The sequence below is a fragment of the Opisthocomus hoazin genome, chromosome 1 (assembly GCF_030867145.1).
Source record: "Opisthocomus hoazin isolate bOpiHoa1 chromosome 1, bOpiHoa1.hap1, whole genome shotgun sequence".
NCBI classification, from domain to species: Eukaryota; Metazoa; Chordata; class Aves; order Opisthocomiformes; family Opisthocomidae; genus Opisthocomus; species Opisthocomus hoazin.
The window spans coordinates 131,304,615-131,326,156 of NC_134414.1; the positions used below are offsets into that span (position 1 = coordinate 131,304,615).

At 40.2% G+C, this 21,542-nt stretch overlaps 3 protein-coding genes across 9 annotated transcripts in view; 1 reads left to right on the top strand and 2 right to left on the bottom strand.

The window, feature by feature from the left end:
- The window catches only part of TBC1D23 (TBC1 domain family member 23), a 43,085-nt gene extending 40,295 nt beyond the window's left edge, over positions 1-2,790 (bottom strand). Inside the window, exon 1 of one of the 2 annotated variants that reach the window (XM_075436058.1) lies at positions 2,693-2,790. In XM_075436058.1, the coding sequence (XP_075292173.1) occupies positions 2,693-2,733 (41 nt within the window). In that variant the 5' untranslated portion in view covers positions 2,734-2,790. The remainder of the gene's footprint in view (positions 1-2,692) is intronic. The other variant, XM_075436052.1, reaches the window with a different exon arrangement.
- A 945-nt stretch (positions 2,791-3,735) lies between these two features.
- Positions 3,736-21,542, top strand: part of CMSS1 (cms1 ribosomal small subunit homolog) — a 243,318-nt gene continuing 225,511 nt past the window's right edge. Inside the window, exon 1 of the mRNA XM_075436132.1 lies at positions 3,736-3,855. Within this exon, the coding sequence (XP_075292247.1) occupies positions 3,795-3,855 (61 nt within the window). The 5' untranslated portion in view covers positions 3,736-3,794. The remainder of the gene's footprint in view (positions 3,856-21,542) is intronic.
- FILIP1L (filamin A interacting protein 1 like) overlaps positions 5,552-21,542 on the bottom strand; it is a 208,078-nt gene continuing 192,087 nt past the window's right edge. For 5 of the 6 annotated variants that reach the window (XM_075436083.1, XM_075436069.1, XM_075436110.1 and 2 more), the window contains 2 exons: positions 9,199-9,383; positions 5,552-7,939 (listed from right to left, as the gene is read on the bottom strand). In XM_075436083.1, the coding sequence (XP_075292198.1) occupies positions 7,921-7,939; positions 9,199-9,383 (204 nt within the window). In that variant the 3' untranslated portion in view covers positions 5,552-7,920. The remainder of the gene's footprint in view (positions 7,940-9,198; positions 9,384-21,542) is intronic. The other variant, XM_075436077.1, reaches the window with a different exon arrangement.

Sequence of the window (21,542 nt, forward strand, 5' to 3'; positions counted from 1 at the left end):
TGTATTGACTGAAATTTTGGTTAAAATAATCACAAATAACTAGACAAAAAAAATTTAATATTTTACAACACAGCTTGAAATCAGCCTGTTTCCTTTGTGCTTCACAGTATTCTTAGCTTCAGACACAGATATGTCTTCTAGCATCAAATATAACACGGCCAGCAATTTCTCAAACTATTTTTTAAGAATATGCCAAATAGCTAAGAAGAAATATTTAATAAAAAAGACAATTTTTTATCATTTTTAAATCAAATCTGTTGATAAACTTGCTGTATTTACTGAAGAAAAAGCTGACAATCTCATCTTTCAATAACTCCATACAATAAGTTTAAGGGGATGGGGGGCAGGGGTTATTTCTTGTTGTTTTTTTTTAAATTGTATTTTACAGTGGCAAATTTCCCTGAGTTTTGTTAAAAAAAAAAAAACCAAAACAAAAACACCGAGCAGTCAGTACAGATATTGAAAGTTTCAACTCATCATTAGTTTGTTCCTCCTCAAATCCCTTACACCAGCAATGCAAGTAAAGTTGACACAGGAAAAATAAAAAGGGCATTTTATTTTAACAAGCTTGTCCAGATTCTACATACCCCAGGTGCTGTCACAGTCTCTGAACACAAAATTAAACCTACCTTTGAATTTCCCTATGGAACTGAATAGAGGACAAAGAATCAGCACTGCTGATTTTGTTCCCAACACATTTCAGGTGTACATATGAACCATTTCATGTTTCCACTGAGTATTTTTAGAACACGAAATGTTACTGCACAATCCTCTATACTTGAAAACTATGATAATGTAGTCATTTACACCAAAATACCCACTCAAACGATACGCGTTATACTTAGAAAAACAACTGTTCAACAGCATTCAGAGAAGTAGACAACAGTTTAAATCAATAAATGAAAAAGAAAATATTTCACTGAAATTTGCTTTAAAAAAAAAAACCTAAACACAACAACAAAACCAAAAAGCCACGTGAAATTTCTGAACAACCTATAAGGAATGTCACTTTATGTTATCCACACGGTACAGCTTTAGTAACATGATGTATTCTGGCATATTAATACAGCATTAAAGCATAAACCTCTTGAACTGTTCCCATAAAGACTTACAAAATGTCTCCTAAAGAATGCCTTCAAGTTTGCCTTTTCTAGTAGTACCAGCATATCAAATTTACCAGTGTTACATTCTGAAGCTGTCAGTCAGAATGGCAACAATGCAGGCTGTGCCTTGAAATATGTCTGAAGATTGTACTTGTGCCTCGTTCTTAATCAGGAATTTTAGCAGTTTGTTGTGATCTGGGAGACTGTAATACTATTTCAACGTTAGCAATGAAAGAGGCTTTAAGTATTTTTTCAGAGGTATTTCACCATGGGTCTTATTCAATGTCCAGGGTTATATTTCAAAGTTTCAAGACTGTGCCGCCAACGAGTCTGTCCTTAACTTCTTAATTATACGTCCCAAAAGTCAGGTCTGTATTTACAAATAATGCTTGTACAACACTGTACCTATAGAAAATGCTTCAGAGGTTCTGAAGCTGTAACTAAAAGCAAAAAAAAAAAGGCTAAAAAACTACACCGATTTATCTTCATTTGCTAGTAAATAATACTTGGTTGTGTTATCCAAGAGCTGTATTTGTAGAACCAACCTAGACAGAGAGCAGACACCAGCTACACCTACACGTGTGTCAATTCTGGCTTCTTTACAGTGAGATAACTAAGCACAAAGAAGTTTGAGCATAGTTAGCAGAAAACTTTGAATCCGCCACATGAAATAAAGCCTAGCAGCAAAAATATCAGATTGGAAGTGATCATAAAAAGCAAGTCTGTAAAGTAATTGCTTGAAAAGCGTGTACGTGGAAAGGACAAAGAGCAACACCGTGGCACAGAACCACAGAAAGAAATCACACGCAGTGCAGAAGCGCAAGAGGAAAAACAAAGTGCAGAGGCATAGGAATGGAGATGAGGGGTGCAGTGAGAACAGCTTCAGTGTTTAAACACAATGTTTATTTAAGCCCCAGCAATCTTAAGTGAATATGCAGGCAACAAATACTAAAACCACATCACTGTTACCGTCAAAATGATCCTACATGCGCTCCAGAAATACGTCTCTATTCGCGTCCCAGAGCTTCAACGTAAAACCCATTATAAGCAATAGCTGCACTAGAGGAGGGCGGCCAGCAGAGCCACTCCGAAGCCCAGCCAGGACCGACCCGCTGCCCTCCGTTGCTGCGTAGGCACCGGCCGGCGGGGGAAGTCGAACCGAAGGCAGCGGCCCCGCTCCAGGCAGCCCGGGCGCACGCACCGAGCCGCCCCCACAGCACGCTGAAGCTGACACCGGAGCAACCGCCTCGCCAAGGCAGGGCACGGCCGGGGGCCGCCCCGTCTCGCCCACGGTTTGGCGGCGACGGCGCTTCCTCTTTCGGGACCGGCGTCTGCTCCGGGGGCTCCCACCGCGCCGGGGCCTTGCCGGGGCCTGAGGGGGGGCCGCCCCCGGCCCGGGGAGCTCCCCCGGCCACCCCGAGCCCTCCCGAGGCGCGAGGGGCAGCCTCAGCCCCGCACCCGACCGCGGCGGGGGTTCAGCCCCCCTCGCCCACCGACCCTCCCCTCTAGCCCCTCCTCCCCCTCGGCCCCGTTGCGGCGGGGAGGGAAGGGAGCGGGAGAAAGGGCTCCGACCGCTCTCGGCTACTCACCAGCTGCTGGACGGCGGCAGCGCCTCTTCCCCTTCCGCCATAGCTGTTGACGTGACTCCTCGCTCGGCCGTAAAGCGCGGTCGGGTGGTGCTTTTTTTTTTTTTCTCTCCCCGACACCCCTCCTCACCACGCGCAGCCTCCCGTCCCCGTCAACCCCGCGCTGTCGTGAAGCGAGGGCGCCCGCCGCAAAGCGCGGAAGCCTGGCAAGGGAGAAGGGCGGTGCCTGTGTGAGGGGAAGAGGCGGGAGCCGGTGTGGCTCTTCGTATGGATGAACGGCTCTGCTGGCGTGGAGGTTTGCTTGTTAAATGCCGTCCTCTCCAGTCAGCGTTTTGCCAGGCTGTACCCCACAAGTCGCGGATAAAATTCGCGGTTTATTACACAGAGCCCTGTTTCCAAGGGCCTAAAAGTCACCTGGCAGCGTTCACGAACAGCCGCGGGCAGAGCGACGGCACAGCTCTCCATCGTGCGCGGTCCTTACCCGTCCGCACCCCCAAAGGGAAAAAAAAAATAAACAGTACTGTGGAAGTTAAGAAAAAAAATCCGTGCAAGTAGTTCCTACGTGGAGTAGCAGTGCCACCCCGTGACGAAGGCGTGCCCGTACAGCTCCGTTTGGCGCCCGCCGTGTGCCGGCGCCCGGGCCCCGGTGCGCGGAGCCGCAGCCGCAGGGGCCGCGCGCGCCTGCGGGGGTAACCTTAATCAAGAAAGTTAAGATTCAGGCAATTAAAAAAAATAATATCCTGAAGGACAGGGTAATTTTTAAATTCCTTTCCTCTTTTTCCCTCTTCGTCTATGTTTTTCACTAAAAAAGCGAAAAAAACAACCAACAACAAAACAGTCCCATGCGTTTTGAAAGCCTGCTTTTCTCACTTAGGAAAAAAATTTTGTGGAAGGTTCACCCGGCATCGTTTTCCCGCCGGGCGCCTGGAAGCGGCAACTGCGGGCTGCGGCCGGCGCACGGACCCGCGCAGCGTCCCCGCCTCCCGGGCGGGCGGCGCCAGTGCGCAGGCGCGGCCCCGGGGACGGAGCCAGGCGCGCACCGCCCTTCCCGCGTGGCGGCGGCGGTAGCAGCAGCGGGGTCAACATCACTATCACCAGTACCATCATGGGGGACACGCTGGAGGAGCCGTGGTGGGAGTCTCCGTCCGGGGCAGGCAGCAGTCCAGGTACTCGTCTCCTGGAGCTCGCTCCTCACTCTGCGCTGGTAGCGGTCGTCCTGAGGGCCAGCCCCACCCCGCCCCGGCCCTCCTGCTTCTTTCCCCCCTCCCGCCACCCCCCGCTTTGCCCTTCTCCGCTTTTAATTTACTTCTCCTGTTTTTCCGTTCTCACTCGTTTTGTCTTCCTGTGCCTGATTTTCCCTGCTTGCTGCCGATGGCGGGTTTTGCTTGTAAACAAAATCTCCGCAGCCGGGTGAGGTCTAGTCTCTGACTCTTCAGACCCGGGATAGTTAGAGGATGAAGCGGCGGGCGAAAAGATCAGTACTGAGGTAATAACAGGAGCTCGCTCAACAGAAACACATTTAAGCGATTTTTAAAAAGCGGGACGGGAAGAGGAAGAAAACCGCTTGCTTTGAGCTGTCTCCAGCATTCGTTAAAGGTTCTAAATTGTGTGTTCTTCCAAACCGAGTTTCTTTGATGGTAGGATGTTGCAGAATATGTGTTGGTTGCCGTTACCGACGTGAAGTTACTTACAGTGCTGAAAGGCCTTGGAAACAATAAATCCATAGCAGAGCCTTTGGAAGGAAAAAGATCTGTGGTACTTGAAAAGCATCGCCCATGTGCTCACCGGGGTGTCTCGCATCACCCTTGCCATGTGTTACTGTAAAAGCGCAGGGTTTGAGCAGCTTTTCTCCAGCCATTGCTCTGTGGAGAGTGGTACTAGGGCTGTTTTGTCTCTTTTCCCTGGTGATTATAATATCTGGCTCCTATACATAGATTTTTTCAAGGTGTCTGAAAGTACTTTACAGCCTGTAGTTGTATCTGTAATGTGGAGGTTTAATATGGAAATTTAGGTAGATCTGGGCAACTGAAATGACTTTATAGTGCCCTATTTTATTGATTTTTTTTTTAATTGATTTTTTAAAATTGATTTTTTTTTTAATACAGTATTGGTAAGAGTTGGGAGTTATTTGGAGTTATCTACACCTCTGCGAAGACTCCAGATCTTTCAGTGTCTTGACACTGGTTGTTTATTTCTTGTGAAAAGGTACTTGGAGGATAGTTTGAGAGGGAGCAATATAAAAATTGTGTGTAATAAAGAGGGGTCACAAGCCCTAATAAGGCTCCTGAGCATTCAATTTTTATTTTTAGTCTCACGTATGTTCCTTAAGCAGTTCCAGCTCCCATAGTAATGCTCTTCATTAGGAATTTTTCATTCAGGACTCTTAAATATCTCAAGAGCCTACCTGCACATTCTACCAACCAGAGGTTTCATTTGGGGTGGGTGCTAAGCTGATTTTTATAATGTTGGCAGTTTTCCTTTAGAAACTGGATACAAAGCAGGACTTGGATGATAAACTTTTGACATGATGGATAAACCATCTGCCTTTGAGGTGAGCCTGTGAATCACGACTCTTCCAGTTATGTAAAACTCCTTGGGATTTCTGCAGTTGCATTGTTGAGCTACTAAAATAATTCAAGTGGGAAGGAATCTCTGGAGGTGTCTAATCCAGCCCTGTGCTAAAAGCACTGTATGCACTTTACTCCAAGAGCATTCTTTGAGTGTATTACGAGTAACGATTACAGGTGAGTATTGTGCAAACCGTGTACTCTGCTGTCCATATCCCACCTTTGTAAACTTGTTGACAGGTTCTTTAGATGGAGCCTGTTGTTGTATTAAGTTGACACAAGCCGTCAGTGGAGTAAGAACATCATCTGTTACCTTTATTTTGTGTAGCTGTTTTTCACGTACGACAGTTGTAAAATCAAAGATTACTTTGTACTGCATCTTACGGATACTGTAAAATGGTTTAAAATCAGTTGGCAAGAAGTAAGAAATCAGGGTCTACAATGTAAGCAGCAATACAAGAAAATAATTGCCCATCAATGAGCACTTTTGACAGACTTGTTCATGTTTATTTCTGTGAAGCATCAAATTTCATTAAAAAAATGTCTACTATCCAACTTCATTTGCTGTCCTATTTTAAAAGAGCATCTCTGCCACAACTGTAGGTACTTTTAAAATACTGATCTTTTGCCAAGTCCTTTAAGACTAGCCCTAGAATAAGTCCTGACGACTGGAATATTCTTCCTTAATAACTCAGTCCTCAAAAGTGTCTTAGATTTTAGCAGCTTGTAGTTAGAAGAGGCTACTTTTAAGGTGAGGTTGATGAAAAACGTCCAGACTCACTTAAAGGGCATGAAAATACAAAATATATATCCTAGCATATGGATATGTAAGTAATTCTGAATTTGCTTTTGGCCACATCATTGGAAATCATTGTTTTAGAATACATGCTAAAGATTAAAGGTAGTTACTCTCACTTTGAGACATGAATGTTTACCCTACTGCAGGTGGTTCACAGATGGTAAAGAAAACCAAGCAAAACACAACAAAAAAACCCCTGAAGGGATTAGCCAACTATTTACCTTGTCACATGATACCAGCGAAAGAATCTTGCCCAATAACTTCTTCAGCACACCTTTAACTTGGAGAGGTGATTTGTGGAGAGAGTGGTTAGGGATTGTTGGCTATTTATCAGTGTTGTTTAGTGTTATACAAGTCCCAAGTCTTTTGACTGCTGGGCTTCCTTCCTTCCCTTTTTCCAGTTCATATCACAACTACATCCAGTCTTGAATATGATTTTTTATATTGCGTTCAGAACTATAAGGGAAAGGATAAGGAATACCAAGGAGTTCGTTTAGAACTGGTGAAAGACACCAACTTTTTCCTCTTCTCTCCATGAACAGAAAGAACACTTCTCACAGCATTATAAATGTCCGTATCTTGCCTGTGTCCAGCATGCCACATCTCCCGAGTAGTTTGAGGGAGAGGGATAGACTTCTATTTTTCAGAAATTCTTCCAGTTTCCTCCTTTTATGTTACCACTCCTTGTCTTTCATTCTCCATGCTTTCTTCATCTCCCTTAATCCCGTAAGAGTGTAGTATTCCCGTTTGTCAGTTTGTTTAGATTCTTAGGTAAGAGCCTATGTGGGCCATGTCCCTTATAGGTAGAAATAAATTGTGTCATCCCAAGGTGCGAGGAAAAGACAGGGAAACTCTTCTATGTCAGCAGTAGAAATAGATGAGAAGTGTAATATGGTATAGGGAGGGTGATTTGACTGTACTTGTGGGGTCCTCTGTGGGCTCTAAAGCCAAGGGTGCTATTGCAGGAATTAATTTCTTTTGCCAGAGGTTTTCGTTCTGTAGATTGGCAATAAAGGGTGCCAGATAGTCTCAATTTGTAATATGTGATTTGCAACTACCGAGAAGGACACTGTTTGTTCATTCTAGCACATTCAGTGGGACCTTTGTTGCTTGATTGGAGCTGAGATCTGCTGGCAGACCTGAGCGTGCAGAGGTTTGTATCTTTTTGATTTTTGGCTCATCCATGAGCTGCTGTCATTTCTGGTGAAGCTTGTTCTTGTACTGAAGATCTCTCTGGTAAGCGTGCCAAGTTGACAGCTGCTTTTTGAAGTTTGTGTTTCTTTGCATTTACATAGACTCATTCTGCAAGTTGCAGAACATATAATGGTGTGCTTCTGTGAACTTTAGTTGGATCTGAGCGTACATGACATGCAGTCTCAGAACTTTATAGTTACAAGCAGATTTAGTGAATAAGGTTTGAAACCTTATATTTTTAATGTAGAAGGGTCGTTCTTTGTTTTTGGCGTTTTGACACAAGTGTGTCTTGTAGGACACAAGCTGAAATAATTTTTCAGTAGACCAATCTTTGTAAACTTTTGCTTTTTTTAAGTACTTCTAGAAAATTTCTTGTGGAACTGTTGAGGGAGCATAGGTTTCTGTTGTGAGTTTGCAAAAATCGTCACGCAGCAGTGCTAATGTGTTGTACTGTCTCAGTGGTTAAGTTAAACTTTTAGCTGTGAAATAAAAGGGAAAAGATCAGGTAACTGAGTGCATCAAAATCTCTCCTTGCTTCAGCAAAAGGATCATGATTCTCGCTATGGCACTGTGATCACAACCAGCTTTTGCTTTATTTAGGAATTAGGATTTGGCAGTTCTTAAAGGCCTATGTGAAAGGATTTTTCCCATAAATTATCAGTTGAGCCATTTTAACTGTTCGAATGCACTCTGTTAGGGGAAGAAGAATGAGGGAGACATTAATACCAGGGAAATAAATGAATTTTTGTATTCTAAAACAGTAATTCATGTTAGTTGGTATTACAGGATTCCCGTGGGGCGTCCCTTGCAGGAATAGTATCTTATTAGTTTTAACTTTCTAAAGTGGAACAGTGAGAATATTTTTTGCCACAGCAAATTTTTCAGAAAATTGAAAAAAATGGAAGTGGAGTATCTTCTAATGTTTCGATTTTTCTGTGTGTGTGTGTGCGCGTGGGCTGAAAGGAAACTGAGTGAATTTTAAAATTAAAAAGCAAAAAGGCAAATTCTCTCATGGATGAACTAGAACGACTTGTGCAAAGAGTTTGGTTAAAAACCTTCACTGAGAGTTATGAATGCAGTTACTTATTTTACTTGAATGTGAGCAGTGGAAAGGAAGGGCAAAATTGTGGAGGAATGCAAGAACAAAATTGCACTTCTGTGTAAGTCAAAACTTACTGTTAAGATTGACACAAATTTGATCAGTTCCAAAATACTGTTTAAGTGAACTGAAATCCAAGTACTATAGTCCAAATAAAATGGTAAAAGTTTAGACAGCTAATACAAACAATATCCATCTCAATTCTTGCATCTAATTTCCTGAGATAACATCTGCACGAATGCGAGTGGGGATAATGACACTAGTTAACTCATTGAGGAGAGAATCGTTCCTCTTCAAATCATGCTTTTAAAGTGATGCTTGGCACAACAAGGAGCTCTGTGTTTCTTGAAGTTCTATGCATTATTAAAGAGTGGATTTCTCTATACCTCTCTTCATTTTGTCTTTACTACTGAACAGAAGATTTCCATACGGAAACACTGCTTGCCTAGACCAACTTTGAAAACAAAACGTCACCTCCTTCAACCCCTCTTCATTTGATTGATCGTATGTTTTTATAAATCTACTCAGACAACATTAGTATTGTTATTTGTGGAACATGTCAAAACAGAATTTGTAGCAGAAACTTATTTGCATCTTACGTGCTTCTCTAGTGTGAGGGCCAGATTCTGGAATTACAGCAGAAAAATGGGAGCAGAGCGTGGTCCCTGCAGACTTGCAGTTACCTTTGGCTTCTAGGAATTTGTCTGTCTCTTGATGTCCTGTGGTTGATGACAGTTGATGTACTGACCACGTGGAAGGTTTCAGACTTTTCCCAAATGTAAACAACTACTGTTGAGATTCAGATTGTGTAAATCCATTTTAATGTCATAGATCATAGAAAATTACTTACCTTCTCCCTCCACTTTGAAGGCAGGTGTTAGACACAGTCCTTACGATGCGTAGCTTTCCAGAACTGCTGTCTTGAAGTGGTTTGTTGAGATGTCCAGCAGGAGTTTTGACAGGTAGTTTGGTTGTGCTTGTAAGCTTTGGTTTGGGGATCCGAGTTGGAATTGGACGACGGAACGCATCAGTGATCTCGAAATAAACCAAGAAAATAAGTCAGAGAAGGTAAGTCTCATAAAAGATTGTATATTTAGCTCGTTGGTATCTTTTCCACTTTGTAAAACTAAATGCATTGCTCTTGGGACTGTTTGCCTGAACTTCCTTTCTCTCCCTGGTAATGACAGCGTAGCGTACTATTTAACTTCTCTACTTGATTGGTGAATATCAAAGAATCTGAATGGATTGAAATCCAGAGTATAAATAAGAGGGATTTTCTGTCAGCCCTCTGACTAGGGCAGCAGCCCTAGGGCCTGAGTGAGTGATGCAGTGCAAAAGCTGTGAGCTGTGTGGCTTCTGTGGGTAAATAATTGGAGAACTTCCACATGCAGAAGCAAGTCTTGATTCAGTCCTGAGTAGCAGGCAGTACTTAGCTCATACTTTACTGTGAGGGATCATTCTTTGAAAGTGACCACAGTATACGCAAAATGAATGTATCTGTAAGAGAACTCTCCCTCCAGAATCCATTGTAGTCATATTTAATTGCAAAGAAATAACTAGACAAAAAAAAAAAAAGTTAGAATGAGCACTGAAAAGGGGTGAAGACCTGTAAAGGCAAGGAGATTGTTTGAAAGGTACCATGTCTGAAACTAGGGTTAAACTCATCAGAAAAGCTTTTTACATCACAATCCTTTTCATATACCTTTTAGAGTTGAAAAACACAGTAAAAGAAGTTTACTGAGGTGTTTTTTTTTTTGAAAAGCATAAAATGGAAATGGTGTTCAAATGAGGACAATAGAAAACAGCATAGAAACTCTGGTGAATTAAGTATGAATAAGAATGAGCTAGCTCCCAAGAAGTTTTGAGAAACGACTTCCTAGTGGCCATAAAAGCCTGCCTGGAATAAGTATTTATTTAAAAAAAAGGAAAAAGTATCACAGTTCAAAAGCCTGCCATTTGGCTGTAGATTATTGTATATGGCAGGAGTTCTCAAAAGGATAAAGCTGAGTCAACTTCAGATTGCTGCATGTGCTCAGTATGGAGGAATTTTGGGAAAGTTTGCACATCACAAACGTGCTTAAGGGATTGTGAGTAAGGGAAAAAAAAGCTACCTGGGCTAACTGAAGTTTGAGAACAAAGAGATAGAAAGAATAGTAATGATCTCCCAGAACAATGTGGCATTTTTCCAAGAGTTCTGAAGGAGATAAGTTTTTAAATTGCTGAATCCTTATTAGTGGTCTGCAGTCTGCCACTGAAATTGCTGGTGATGCTAGAGGGATGTGGTGCCACTTTGAGTAAAGCTTCACAGAAGATTTGTAACTGCTGAACTGATCAAACTGTACAAGTGACAATAATAAATAGCATGCTCACCCACGAGGTTACTACTTTTGTGATGGGAAAACATCCACAGTCCTTGTCGAGGATAATACTTAAGTACGTGTTAGATATTGTCATATAAGTATATGGTATCAGATTGTCTAATAATGAGCTAGGCAGTGTCTGTGAATGTTCCCTGGCACTGAAACTGAAATTGTTGACAGTGTTGAATTGTTTGAATGGTTGATGACCTGGATCTAACTCTGGAACAATTCTGAGGCATAGCTGGGGAGTTAGCCCGCAGGAGGATTCATTTTAAGTAGGTAATTTGTATCTGGCTGGGCAGCATGAAGTTTCTTGTAGTTTGGGTTGACCTGTGTCTCAGTGTCTGAGGGACAGGCGTAGGTGCCTTTAACACAGTGACATCTACATTAGTAAGTTATACTATGATTTTTCAAAAAACATGACAGTGTTCTCTAACAAAAGAATTTGTAAGAGCAAATTTTCTGTAGAAAAAGAAGGAGAATTCTCACTGTTGAAAGGTGGCAAGTGAATAGGAAGCAGAGCATGTAGCCAGTTTACACAGTATAGTGGAGATACCATCTGAGCCTCACAGGCACCTGTGATATTCAACATATTCATAAACTGCAGGGGAAGAGAGTTTGTACTGAAATGACGACGTTTGCATATGGCATAAAAGGGAGGGTATTAGAAGCAAGAGCTGACACTGATTCCTGGTATTGAGTAACAAGGTGATAAAAATGTGTCAGTTCAGTGTTAACAAATGAAAAATAATATATGTAGGGATAACTAGTTGACATACAGTAGTAAATATGACATCTATTGTCACTCAGAACACAGATCCTGGAAATGGATCCTGTAAATGGTCCTTATTGCTGAGCAACTGGTAATTGTCAAACTTGTAACAGGCAGGTTGGGAATTACTAGTAAAAGAACAGAGGAAAACAAACCCCATCGTTTTTAGTGTGTAAATCCAAACCATACTTACATTGTGAATGTTTTGCAGAGTTTTGCCGAAACAGCTCAGAAAAGGGTATGGCAAAATGCAGAAAAAGGTGTCAAAGATGATCAGTTATGAAATGGCTTCTGCATGAAGATGAACAATGCACACTAAACTTTCTTGAGTTTGGAAAATAGATTGCGGAGAGAAAAAACAATAGAAGAAATCTGGCATTATAGTTAATAGGGGATTTTTCTCTAATAACATGCTTGAGAGGGCATCTGTTGAAGGTGGATTAAAGATAAGTAAGAAGTATTTTCCCTTGCCAGTGAGCTACGAAACTTATCGGGACAGGCAGTTTTTGAGGTGATGATATAAATTGGTTTGGAGAGAATTTAGACTGATTCATGGCATCCATCAAGGACTGCTAAACACAAAGGTGTGATGTAGATTTCAACTGTGGGTAGCCGTAAGTTATAGACTGCTAGAGGCTGGGTTTATTACTGTTTGCCTGGTACTTAAGATCATAAGCGTTTACCGCTGCTCACTACCAAAGATGAGATACGTAGGTCCTGGATCTGAATGTGTATAACTCGTTTCACGTTGTTATTTTCAAAATCAGAAAGTTTCAATTTGTAGATTTTTTTTTTTTTTTTCTTTTTAGTACATGAGAAAGGAAAGAGTTTGGCTTTGAAAGTGGGAAGGAAAAAGGAGATAGACGCGTTTTTCTTCGCTGTGTGTTCCTGGAAGATTTTGCCTATAGGTGGCAGCAAAGTTTTTCTTTTGTACTGTATCCCACTATTTTCACTGAAACCAGACTGAAACTTGTCGTTAAACGCTGAATAATAATAATAATAAATTAATATGCATTTTCATGTTAGTCTTGAATTTTAACACTCATATTAGTATGCGGGGGGGAGAGAACAACCAAAACCCAAACCAAAAACCATTTTACTTCAATTACAAAAGGTGCCATGTTAAGAAAAAATAGGTTGATGGTAGAGGGAATAATTGTGTAACTGCTCTATGGCTTTCCTTGAGTACTGAGTTGGAACAGTTTGCTTTCTGACTATGTGGTGTGACGTGATAGATGAGGCACAGTATTGAGAATAAAACATTTGGGTGAGCTATTCCTAGCAGTGCTGCTGTCTGATGTAAATTTAGAGATGGTATAAAACATGCCTCAGTTTCTTAACTAGAAGAAGAATTAAATTAGCCATCATTTGCTAAGCATATTGAGATGAACAGATAAAAATATGTGAAGTCTTGCTTGCTGAAGTGCAATTATATCTCTAAGAAAGAGTTGTGAGGTTACTTTTTTTGAGAAGCGTTCCCGTTCAGAGGTTCCATAGGGTACGAAGTGGTTGGAGGATTCTGTTTGTAGTGGATTGAACAGCAGTGTTAGTACTTCGAGCAGGTATTTGTAGGCCCAGTTTTTGAGAAGTTTTGTGCATCTAACTAGTATTCAGGCTCTTAAGTGGGAAGTTAGGTGTGAAAATACCTCTATGCTCTGGCCTATAGCTTGCGCCAGCTTCCAGCTCATTGAAACCACCATTTACAATGTTGCCTCCTGAGCTGTCAGATTTTGTTTCAAGCAAAAGTTTTTTGGAGATTCAAAATTATATTGTACTTTGCAGTTCTGAATGGCAGTGTTGAATACATCTAAATTATTATCACTTATTGGTGAGAGCTGCATTATATATAAACTGATGACTTTGTCAAGGTTTGTTCTGCTTACAGGGTTTGTATTCCTCTCTTTTGTGTGTTACATTTACTTATAGCCACAGTAACTGAATGGATGCAACTCTTGGCATAGGCTCAAACTTGAGGATAGCAGCTGTATTACAGGGTTTTTCCCCTGTACAAATAAACTATACCAGTATTAAGGTTCAGAGCCAGGACAACTAAATTTGCTCTTTAGTGATTGTGCCAATCTAACTGTATAGCTGTAACTTCTGTTGTAGGCAGGGATTTAAAAAACTGTCTGTCTTGTTCTCATCCTCCTCATTCAGCACTTAAAAATTGGTTTCTTTTTCATCATCCCTGATACAAATTCTAGAGAGGAAAGGCTGAATAACTTAAATTTAAGTAAAACGCTTGTTGACGCTTAAGTTTTTGAGTTTAGTTAGATGCGTAGCTAGATCAAGGACTAAACTTTGTTTATGTTTTAAAACTTGGTTCTTGACAAAATATGAATCTCAGATGTGAGTTATAAAAAGAACATTTAGGGTCAGTTGACTAGATCAGTGCTTAAGGTGCTGTAAGATGTGCCTGCAAAGAGGGAATGGTATTATGTGGGAATTGTCTGGAAAGCACTTGGAAGTAATTGTATATCCAGTCTGCATTCGTTTAGTTGTATGTGTACTGAAAATTCTTGGGCAATTCTCTTAGTTCCTTCCCTACTGCTTAGTGCAGAGGCATGTAGGCAGATTCATAGGTTATGGCACGCTTGTGTGTTGGGATGTCCATTTTGATTTTGGGCAGACCTGAATGACTAAAAAGCCCTCCTATATATAGATTTTTGGTGGGCCTTTTCAATTTGATTTTTAACTCGTATCGATGTATGGGAAGTGTGTGTTCACATCAAAAATCTCTTTGAATGTATGCATCCTTTCACCCTTTCTACCAATTTTTCTTCTTCAGGATGAATAGTTTTCAGCCTCACCCGTTCTTTTTTTTGACACTCGCTTGTATTCTGAGTTTGCTGGATCTGTATTAACCATTGCTGTTTAGTTATGCTTCCTTCAGTTCCCACCTGTAGGCTACTTTTTGTATTTACTATCTTTCCAAGTGATAGAAGAGGAAATAAGATACATTTATCCTTCAAAAACCAAGCTGTGCTGCCTTTCATGTTCTGGAGAGCCCTTGTGAGTTCCCATCAGTGCTCTCAAAACACCCCTAGAAATGAAATGTTACACAGGAGCTGCCTATCTGAGTAGTTGTGTGGTTTTTCTTAATGTGTCTAAACACAGTTAAGTAAATGTCAGCAAATAATTACTGCAACAACAAAGACAACCAACCCCAAATATGTGAAACTAGCCACATTTTTAAAATAAGTTTAGGTGGTATGTCTGTAAGTACAGCAGCATCATATTAGTTTAAGGTGTTGGACTCAGAAAACACCAAAGTTTTTGTCAGTAGTGCTTGTGGAGGTAGAAATAAGCAGTTAAAGCTCATTTTCAAGGCAAGCAATGATCAAGAAAACTGCAGTTTCATAAGGATCTTTTAACTTCTTTAGTTTTAAATTGACTTCTGAAGTAGATGTCAATCACTTGTAATAGGAATTGGCAGGAGAAAGGGTGTTAGAGTGAGAACTTGTACACAGTGGCTGTGTTTGCTATTTCAAATTAGTGAATGACAGCAGATACTTCAGGGATGAGAACAATCACTCCACAGGTGACAGTTGTGGAATTTTCACATGTGACTGTGAAAATGGCCCTTCTTAATTTCAGGAAGTCAGCTGTGAAAGCATGCTCAGAAGTATAAGGTTATATATTCCATGCACACTTTGGTGTTTTTTCTTTTTTTCCCCCATGGACAGAGAGATGTTTTTTCTGTTATTTATATGGGCCCTCAGGTACTTTACCACCATACAATGCTTGCTTCCTGGGGAGCAGGCTAAGGCAAGTGGGGGGGGATGTGTGTCAAGGAGACAATATATGTCTGTTTCTGTGCTGTTAAAGTAAGTTCTCATACCTTTGGTCCTAATCTTTTTTTTTTTTTTTTTTTCCCTCTGGAAGTATGGTGTATGCTTTGCTTCCTGTTTGAACTGTATTTATTTAAATAGGGGGGAGCATGCAATACTTCTGCTGTAAGTTCTCTTATTTACCTTTCTACAGTCATTGTAGAACCTGATCTAGGAGAAATAACTTTAGACAAGGTTCTTTCTCACTGCTTAAATTTTTAGTTTAAGAAATTTGAGCAACAGAGTTATGATTTTCAACTTCAGTGAGAGTGGCCAGAGGATGGTGCTGAAGATCCTTTACACACAAGTCCGTGTATCTGTATGTGCATGAGTGTGTCTCTTGCCAGACTGAAGTTTGTGCCTGGGTGATTGAATGCAGTCAGAACGTAAGCCAGGTCTGCAAGTGTGAATGAGTTAAGATTAAGCGGTAAAACTGAACATTCCCTTTGGCCTCTAAACAAAACAGCTTTGGCTGAAATTTCTGGTTAGGCCTTCTCAGCTGTGCAGGGCATTCAGATATTTCCTTTTTTTTCACTAGGTCCTGCACCTGTCTTCTAGGAATCCAGAGGAAAAATTCTCAGTTGCTCTACATTTCCTTTTATGCAGCCCACTTGTGTGCATGACTATACTGAGTTGTGTAAGCAGGAACAATATAAATAATCCTTACACTTACTAATGTTGATAAGACCTTAGCCCAGAGTATTGTCTGGATCAGGGCACTGAATTCTCACACCATTATGAACAGCTCTGAAGAGGGAAAATTACTAGTAATCTGTACAGTAGTACTACCTGAGCTATTAAATGAGGGAGCAATTGGGTTTGTTTAATCTGGAGAAAACAAATGTGAGGAAAGACATGATAATTGTCTTCTAGCATGTGAAAGTCTCTTGCAGAGAAAATAGTCCAGTGAAGGGATAGGAAGGTGAATACGAGATTACAATTTCAGCAAAAGAAATTTAGCATGGAAACTGGCAAGATTGTTAATGGCAAGAATATTTCAGCCTTGTTACAGATTCCTGGGTTAACTGTGCAGTGGTTGTTGCAGAAGTTTTTTAAAACAGGGTGAATGAAGCATTTGTTTGGAACGGGTTAAATCAAGTTGTAGTAAGGGTATAGGCTGGAAAATGTCCTGAGGTCCCTTCTAAGCTCTGTTTTCTGCAGTTTCTACTCTTCTGCTGATATTTGGCTTTTTACAGGAATCTTGATTTCAATAACATGATCTATTTGACAGAAAAATCTATATTAACCTTAGAAATATTTTCCATAGATGTGATGTGATTTGCACTTAGGTACCCAAATGTGTCACTGTGGTCTTATTTCCGGAACACCAAGTTTAAATCCGCTTTCTGGTGGTGGAGAAAAGAAGCACAGCTGGACAGAGTTGGAGGCAGAAGTTGTATTCCTAATTACTAAAATTCTAGTTTGTGGCTTGCTGTTCTTGGGACATGTCCACTCTGGGAAATGTGATCATCTTTTAAACATAAGATAATTTAAAGATTCATTTTTAGTGGATAATTGACAAGATGCAGGGAAAGGTAAGGTTATGCTGTGGCTCGAGTCCCCTAAGACAAGATTTACCTGTGAATGATTGATCAAAATCGCCATGCAGCTGTCTGTTCTCTGAAATGAATAGTTGCTTGTTGTTAGCTCTCTTCCCTTTGCCCCTTGAAACAAGGAGGAATCTTAGGCACCTAGGGTCCTGAAGAAGAGGACTAGTGCAGCCTTGTTTAAGGAATACTAAGCACACTGCGATATTAATTGTGTCCAGGAGAGGGTAGTGCTGGCACTTAAATGTTTCTGCTGATGCCTAACTTAGTGGTTTTATATAATAAGTTATTTTACAAATCTGGGTGGCATCATCAGTTCACTTGGTTTAAAGATGTGCTGCCATTTGTTGAGTGAGGTGCTTGGCAGTGGGTCTTATTCTGTACAGACTGTGGGCAGGCAGGGATGTACGTGGGTATTTTTAAGTATGCGGTTTTTAAAGATGCGTTGAACTGCGCTCATACCTACACACACCTTTCAACATGAAAACGCCTACAGTATCAATATTATCTGTTCAAGAGTTTTGGATATATTTTTCCCATATTAGTTAATATGTGTTGAAGAAACATACAGGATAATCAGGTTGGGCCTAAATGTGTTCTGCATGGAGAAGGGAAAAGAACCCTCTGGTTTTACTTTTACCATCATGGCTTTTTTTCTGTCTAGGAGCAGGCAGTTTTTCTCTGTGAAGGCCATATTTGAAGGTGTGTTAATCAGAGTGCTATTTTAAATATATATGTATAATTTATATATATATATATATATATAAGTTTATATTTTAAAAAACCCTCTGCCTTTTGTCCAGCCAAGATTGGTGTTTCTCTGGGATAAAACATGACCTATAATGGATGAGACAATCGAGGATAAGAAATTCTAGATTTTAATCATGATTGAAGCTTCCTTGTTGTGATTTTGCACAAGACAATTAACTTCTTTCCTAAAGGAGGAGTAATTTCTTCTTACTACTCCAGAAGGATGTTAATGGGACTGATTAATGTTTTTGTGCACTTGGACTGCCTTGTGGCATATTTGAATGCTAGATTGTATCTCTTCAGACAATAATGGTAGCATCTAAAGTGATGGGACCAGGACTTTGGCAGTGATTCCAGTGTAAAGCGCTCATCCGTTTTTTTGCTTGCCCCTTCAGTTATGCTGGTATAGCTCTTTTTGGAGAGCTATGCTCTGAAATGGATCCTGTTGGGTTTTTTTAATAAAGATTTCTGGGCTGTGTTGTTTTTGTTTTTGTTTTTTTTAAATCCAGGTTAGTTTCTTGACGTGGTTCACAGTGCTGCCTTCCTGAACAGTGACAACAGCATGAATGAAAGGGCAGTGTTTTGTGATATGGGATGTGGCAAGGGTAAGAGATGGGAGGGAGCTTATTTTGCCCATCCCTATATATGAAGACCCTGTGATGTCAGGGTAGTCCTTGGCAAGCGGAGAGTCATTGATTAAAACAAGTCTTTCCTCTTGTACTCAAAATCTGTTTCCCAAGAGTACTTTGCTTACTGGTCAGGGAAGAATCATGTTCAGTTTGCAGCTCTGATATTTGAGGCTTGCTGGGTGCCCACAGTATGGTGGGTCATTGGTTAATGTGCTAATAGAGAAAATTCAGCTACATCTTGGGGCCACTGACTGCAGGTTTGGGAAAACACTTCATACTTCTTAAAATTTTAAGGTTAGTCTTTGGGGTGGTTTTTTTTTTTTATCAATTTCCCACTTACAGTACTTGGTGTTAATTTTAAAGTGTCTTTATATACCTACTCGTGCTGTACTTGAACTTTAAGATCTTTTTCTCTTCTGTGCCTTGGTAACGTAATGTTTTGGTAGTCTTTGCTTAAGCCTGGAATTAGGCAGTTGTCAGTTTTTGTTTTGCCTGTCTCAATATCTGTTTCCTAGGGACAAAGTCATCTTGCAGATGATTGCTCCATTTCCATCACCTAACCCTGCATCATCCATTCAGTCTTAACCAGAAAGCAGTGCTGTACAATTCTGTTTCTGATTATTCTTTCCCCAGTGTGGGGAGCACGCCTGCTTAAGCCTTGCATGAGAAGTTTACGTACAGATATTTGTTCTCATTACAGCCTTATATTCTGTCCCCAGACACCATACTGTGCTTTGGATCAGGAAGATTAGATGGCTACTGCTGTAATTTTTGTCAATTCTATTTCTTGATTAGCTACTTGAGGGAGGTTCTTAAATAACTTGAAATACTACCTCAGATGATGGATGGGCGCTTTGCTCTCAGAATACTATTATTGCTTCTTATTATAATTTTTTTTTTCCTTCTTTTCCCTCCCTCCCCTTATCCATCCTACCTGTAAGGACAAAAATTATAAATATTTTTTTGGAAATATTTAATCTCATAAAAAGAATGACTTTAAAATGCCGAGCACCAAACTGTTTGTTTTCCTTTGCTCACTCACTGACATAAAACTGAAAACGTGAATGAAAGTGGGCTGATAACTCCTGCCATTTTTTCTATCAGTTATTTCTCCCTTTCTGGTCCTGGGGACTTAACATCCAGGGGAAAGGGTAGATTTTTACACTTCAGAGGAAATGCTTTCTAAGAGTTTTGGAAAAGAGAAAGGTTGATGATATGATCTGCTGAAAACTGCTTTTATGCTCTCTTTCACAGTTTAATCCCTCTGATGTATGCTACTTATTTTGTGACCATATTTCCCTTTAACATTTAATTGAATCATTACATACCTGTCAGATTTCAGGCTTTTAGGCAAATGCTGAAAACACAAGTGTCTCAGCCTCCAAATTGACAGCAATACTTACCGTTTATGGAATACTTAAAATTCCTAGAAAAGCTGCCTTACCTGGTTGAATTTCAATATGATTATGCATGTTGTTTTTGTTCAGAGTGTTTAAATCAATTTGCAGAGATCTCATTTAATTTTCTTTCTCTGCTATTTTCTCTTTGTCTGCCAAGGAAGTAGGTGAATATTTCCACTCAGCAAAATGAAAATATTCTGAAGTATGGAGTGGTGATCTGAACAACTTGAGGTTAACTTGTAAATAGGTAATTTGCTTATTATTATTAAGCTATGCTTCCTATTTCCTATTGTATCATAAAATTACAGCTAACTTATTTCTGTTCAAACACTTAAGTAAGTTTTAGATCTCATCTAGGTGTTTATTTTCTCTGCTGTGTGCTTTAAAATAGATCTTGGGAATTTGAACAGGATGAACAGGTTTTATTCTGCAAACCTTATCTTTAGTTAAATAATTACTTAATTTTTCATCTGCTAGAAATGAATGATAAAAATTCCACTGTGAAATGAGTTAAGATCTACACATAGATTGTTTCATCAGCAGGGGAGCGTAAGCATCCCTTAATCAAGGTATGTTTTTAGGAAACAGCAAGTTCACTTACAGGCAATGGTAATGCTTCTTATTTAGGAGTTATTGGTCATGAGTGGCTGCTCCCTTCGTCTTTTGTTAATTGGACAGTTATTGGTAAACCATCACCAATGTAAGAATTAAAACAGGAACAGAAGTACTGTCCTGTTAATTACTAAACTTATAAGTGGTGTGAACTCTCACCTAGGTTTTGTATTTATGATAGCTTGGGAATTGTCCAAAGGACTGTGTTATTGCTATATCCTGATTTGTGCTTTTCTTTTGCAAGACATTGTAATAGATGGCCAGGTGGTTAATGAGCAACACATTTCTGTGTATTTTGGAATGCGGTTATGAAATGAAATGTTTTTTTCTACAAGATTAAGTCCAACTGAAGAAAATTTTAGTAATTCTGGAGGACAACTGTTAATCCTTTATTTTTCGGAGACTCTGGTGTCTGTTAGTACACTGGCAAGTGTGTACTTCAGACACAGTTATTCAGTACCATGTTTCTAATGTGTCCCTGCGGAGATCTTGGATAGGGATCAGCAGGATATGCAGTAGAAGTGCAGAGAACATGTTTCGAATGGACTGCTTTTTAATTTTGAATGAGCCCTGCGGTTAAGAATGTGTAACTTGAATGTAGTTAAGTAACTTCTATAATTAGCACACTCTAAAATTATTATAATCTTGACTTGCCTGGGTACTGGCTGTTGTCTTGATCAGCAACTTTTGATGAAGTTGGTGGGAGCCAAAGTTTGCTTTGCAGGGTAAGACTGTGTGCTTGTTCTGACCCAGATCTTGGTCAGATCTCACTTTTGCAGTCAGTGGAGATAGACTGAGACAAAACAAGTGGGAAGGACCTTGTATGAAGCCCGGTAACTTCAGGACATGTTGTATCAGCATGACATTAAGCTAGACTTGTGCAGTCTATTGATCCACATTTTGTCTTTTTGAAATTGCCACTGCTCAGCTGTAATACATTTGTTGTGTCCGTTTCTATCACATATCTTATAAGTTAATATTTTTTCTTCCCATTGTTAATTTTACTGAGAAAAGTGTGTGCGGGTGGTGGGCTTTGCTTTTCAATAGAAACTGTTCCTTCTAAAATCAGTTATTACCTACAGTTGTAATGATTTAGATTCCTGTCCGTCAAAAGGACTTAAAATGATAAAAGTCCCCTTGTTATGTGAAAGCATGTGCCAAAGTCCTTTGATGAATCAGTTGTGAAGTAATACTGCAGAAGTCTTTTTTTTTTTCCTCTAGATAATGTAAACAGAATAAAGATAAGGGTTTAGTGAATAGGGACTTTCTGCTTACTTGCAAACTTCCTTGTTTA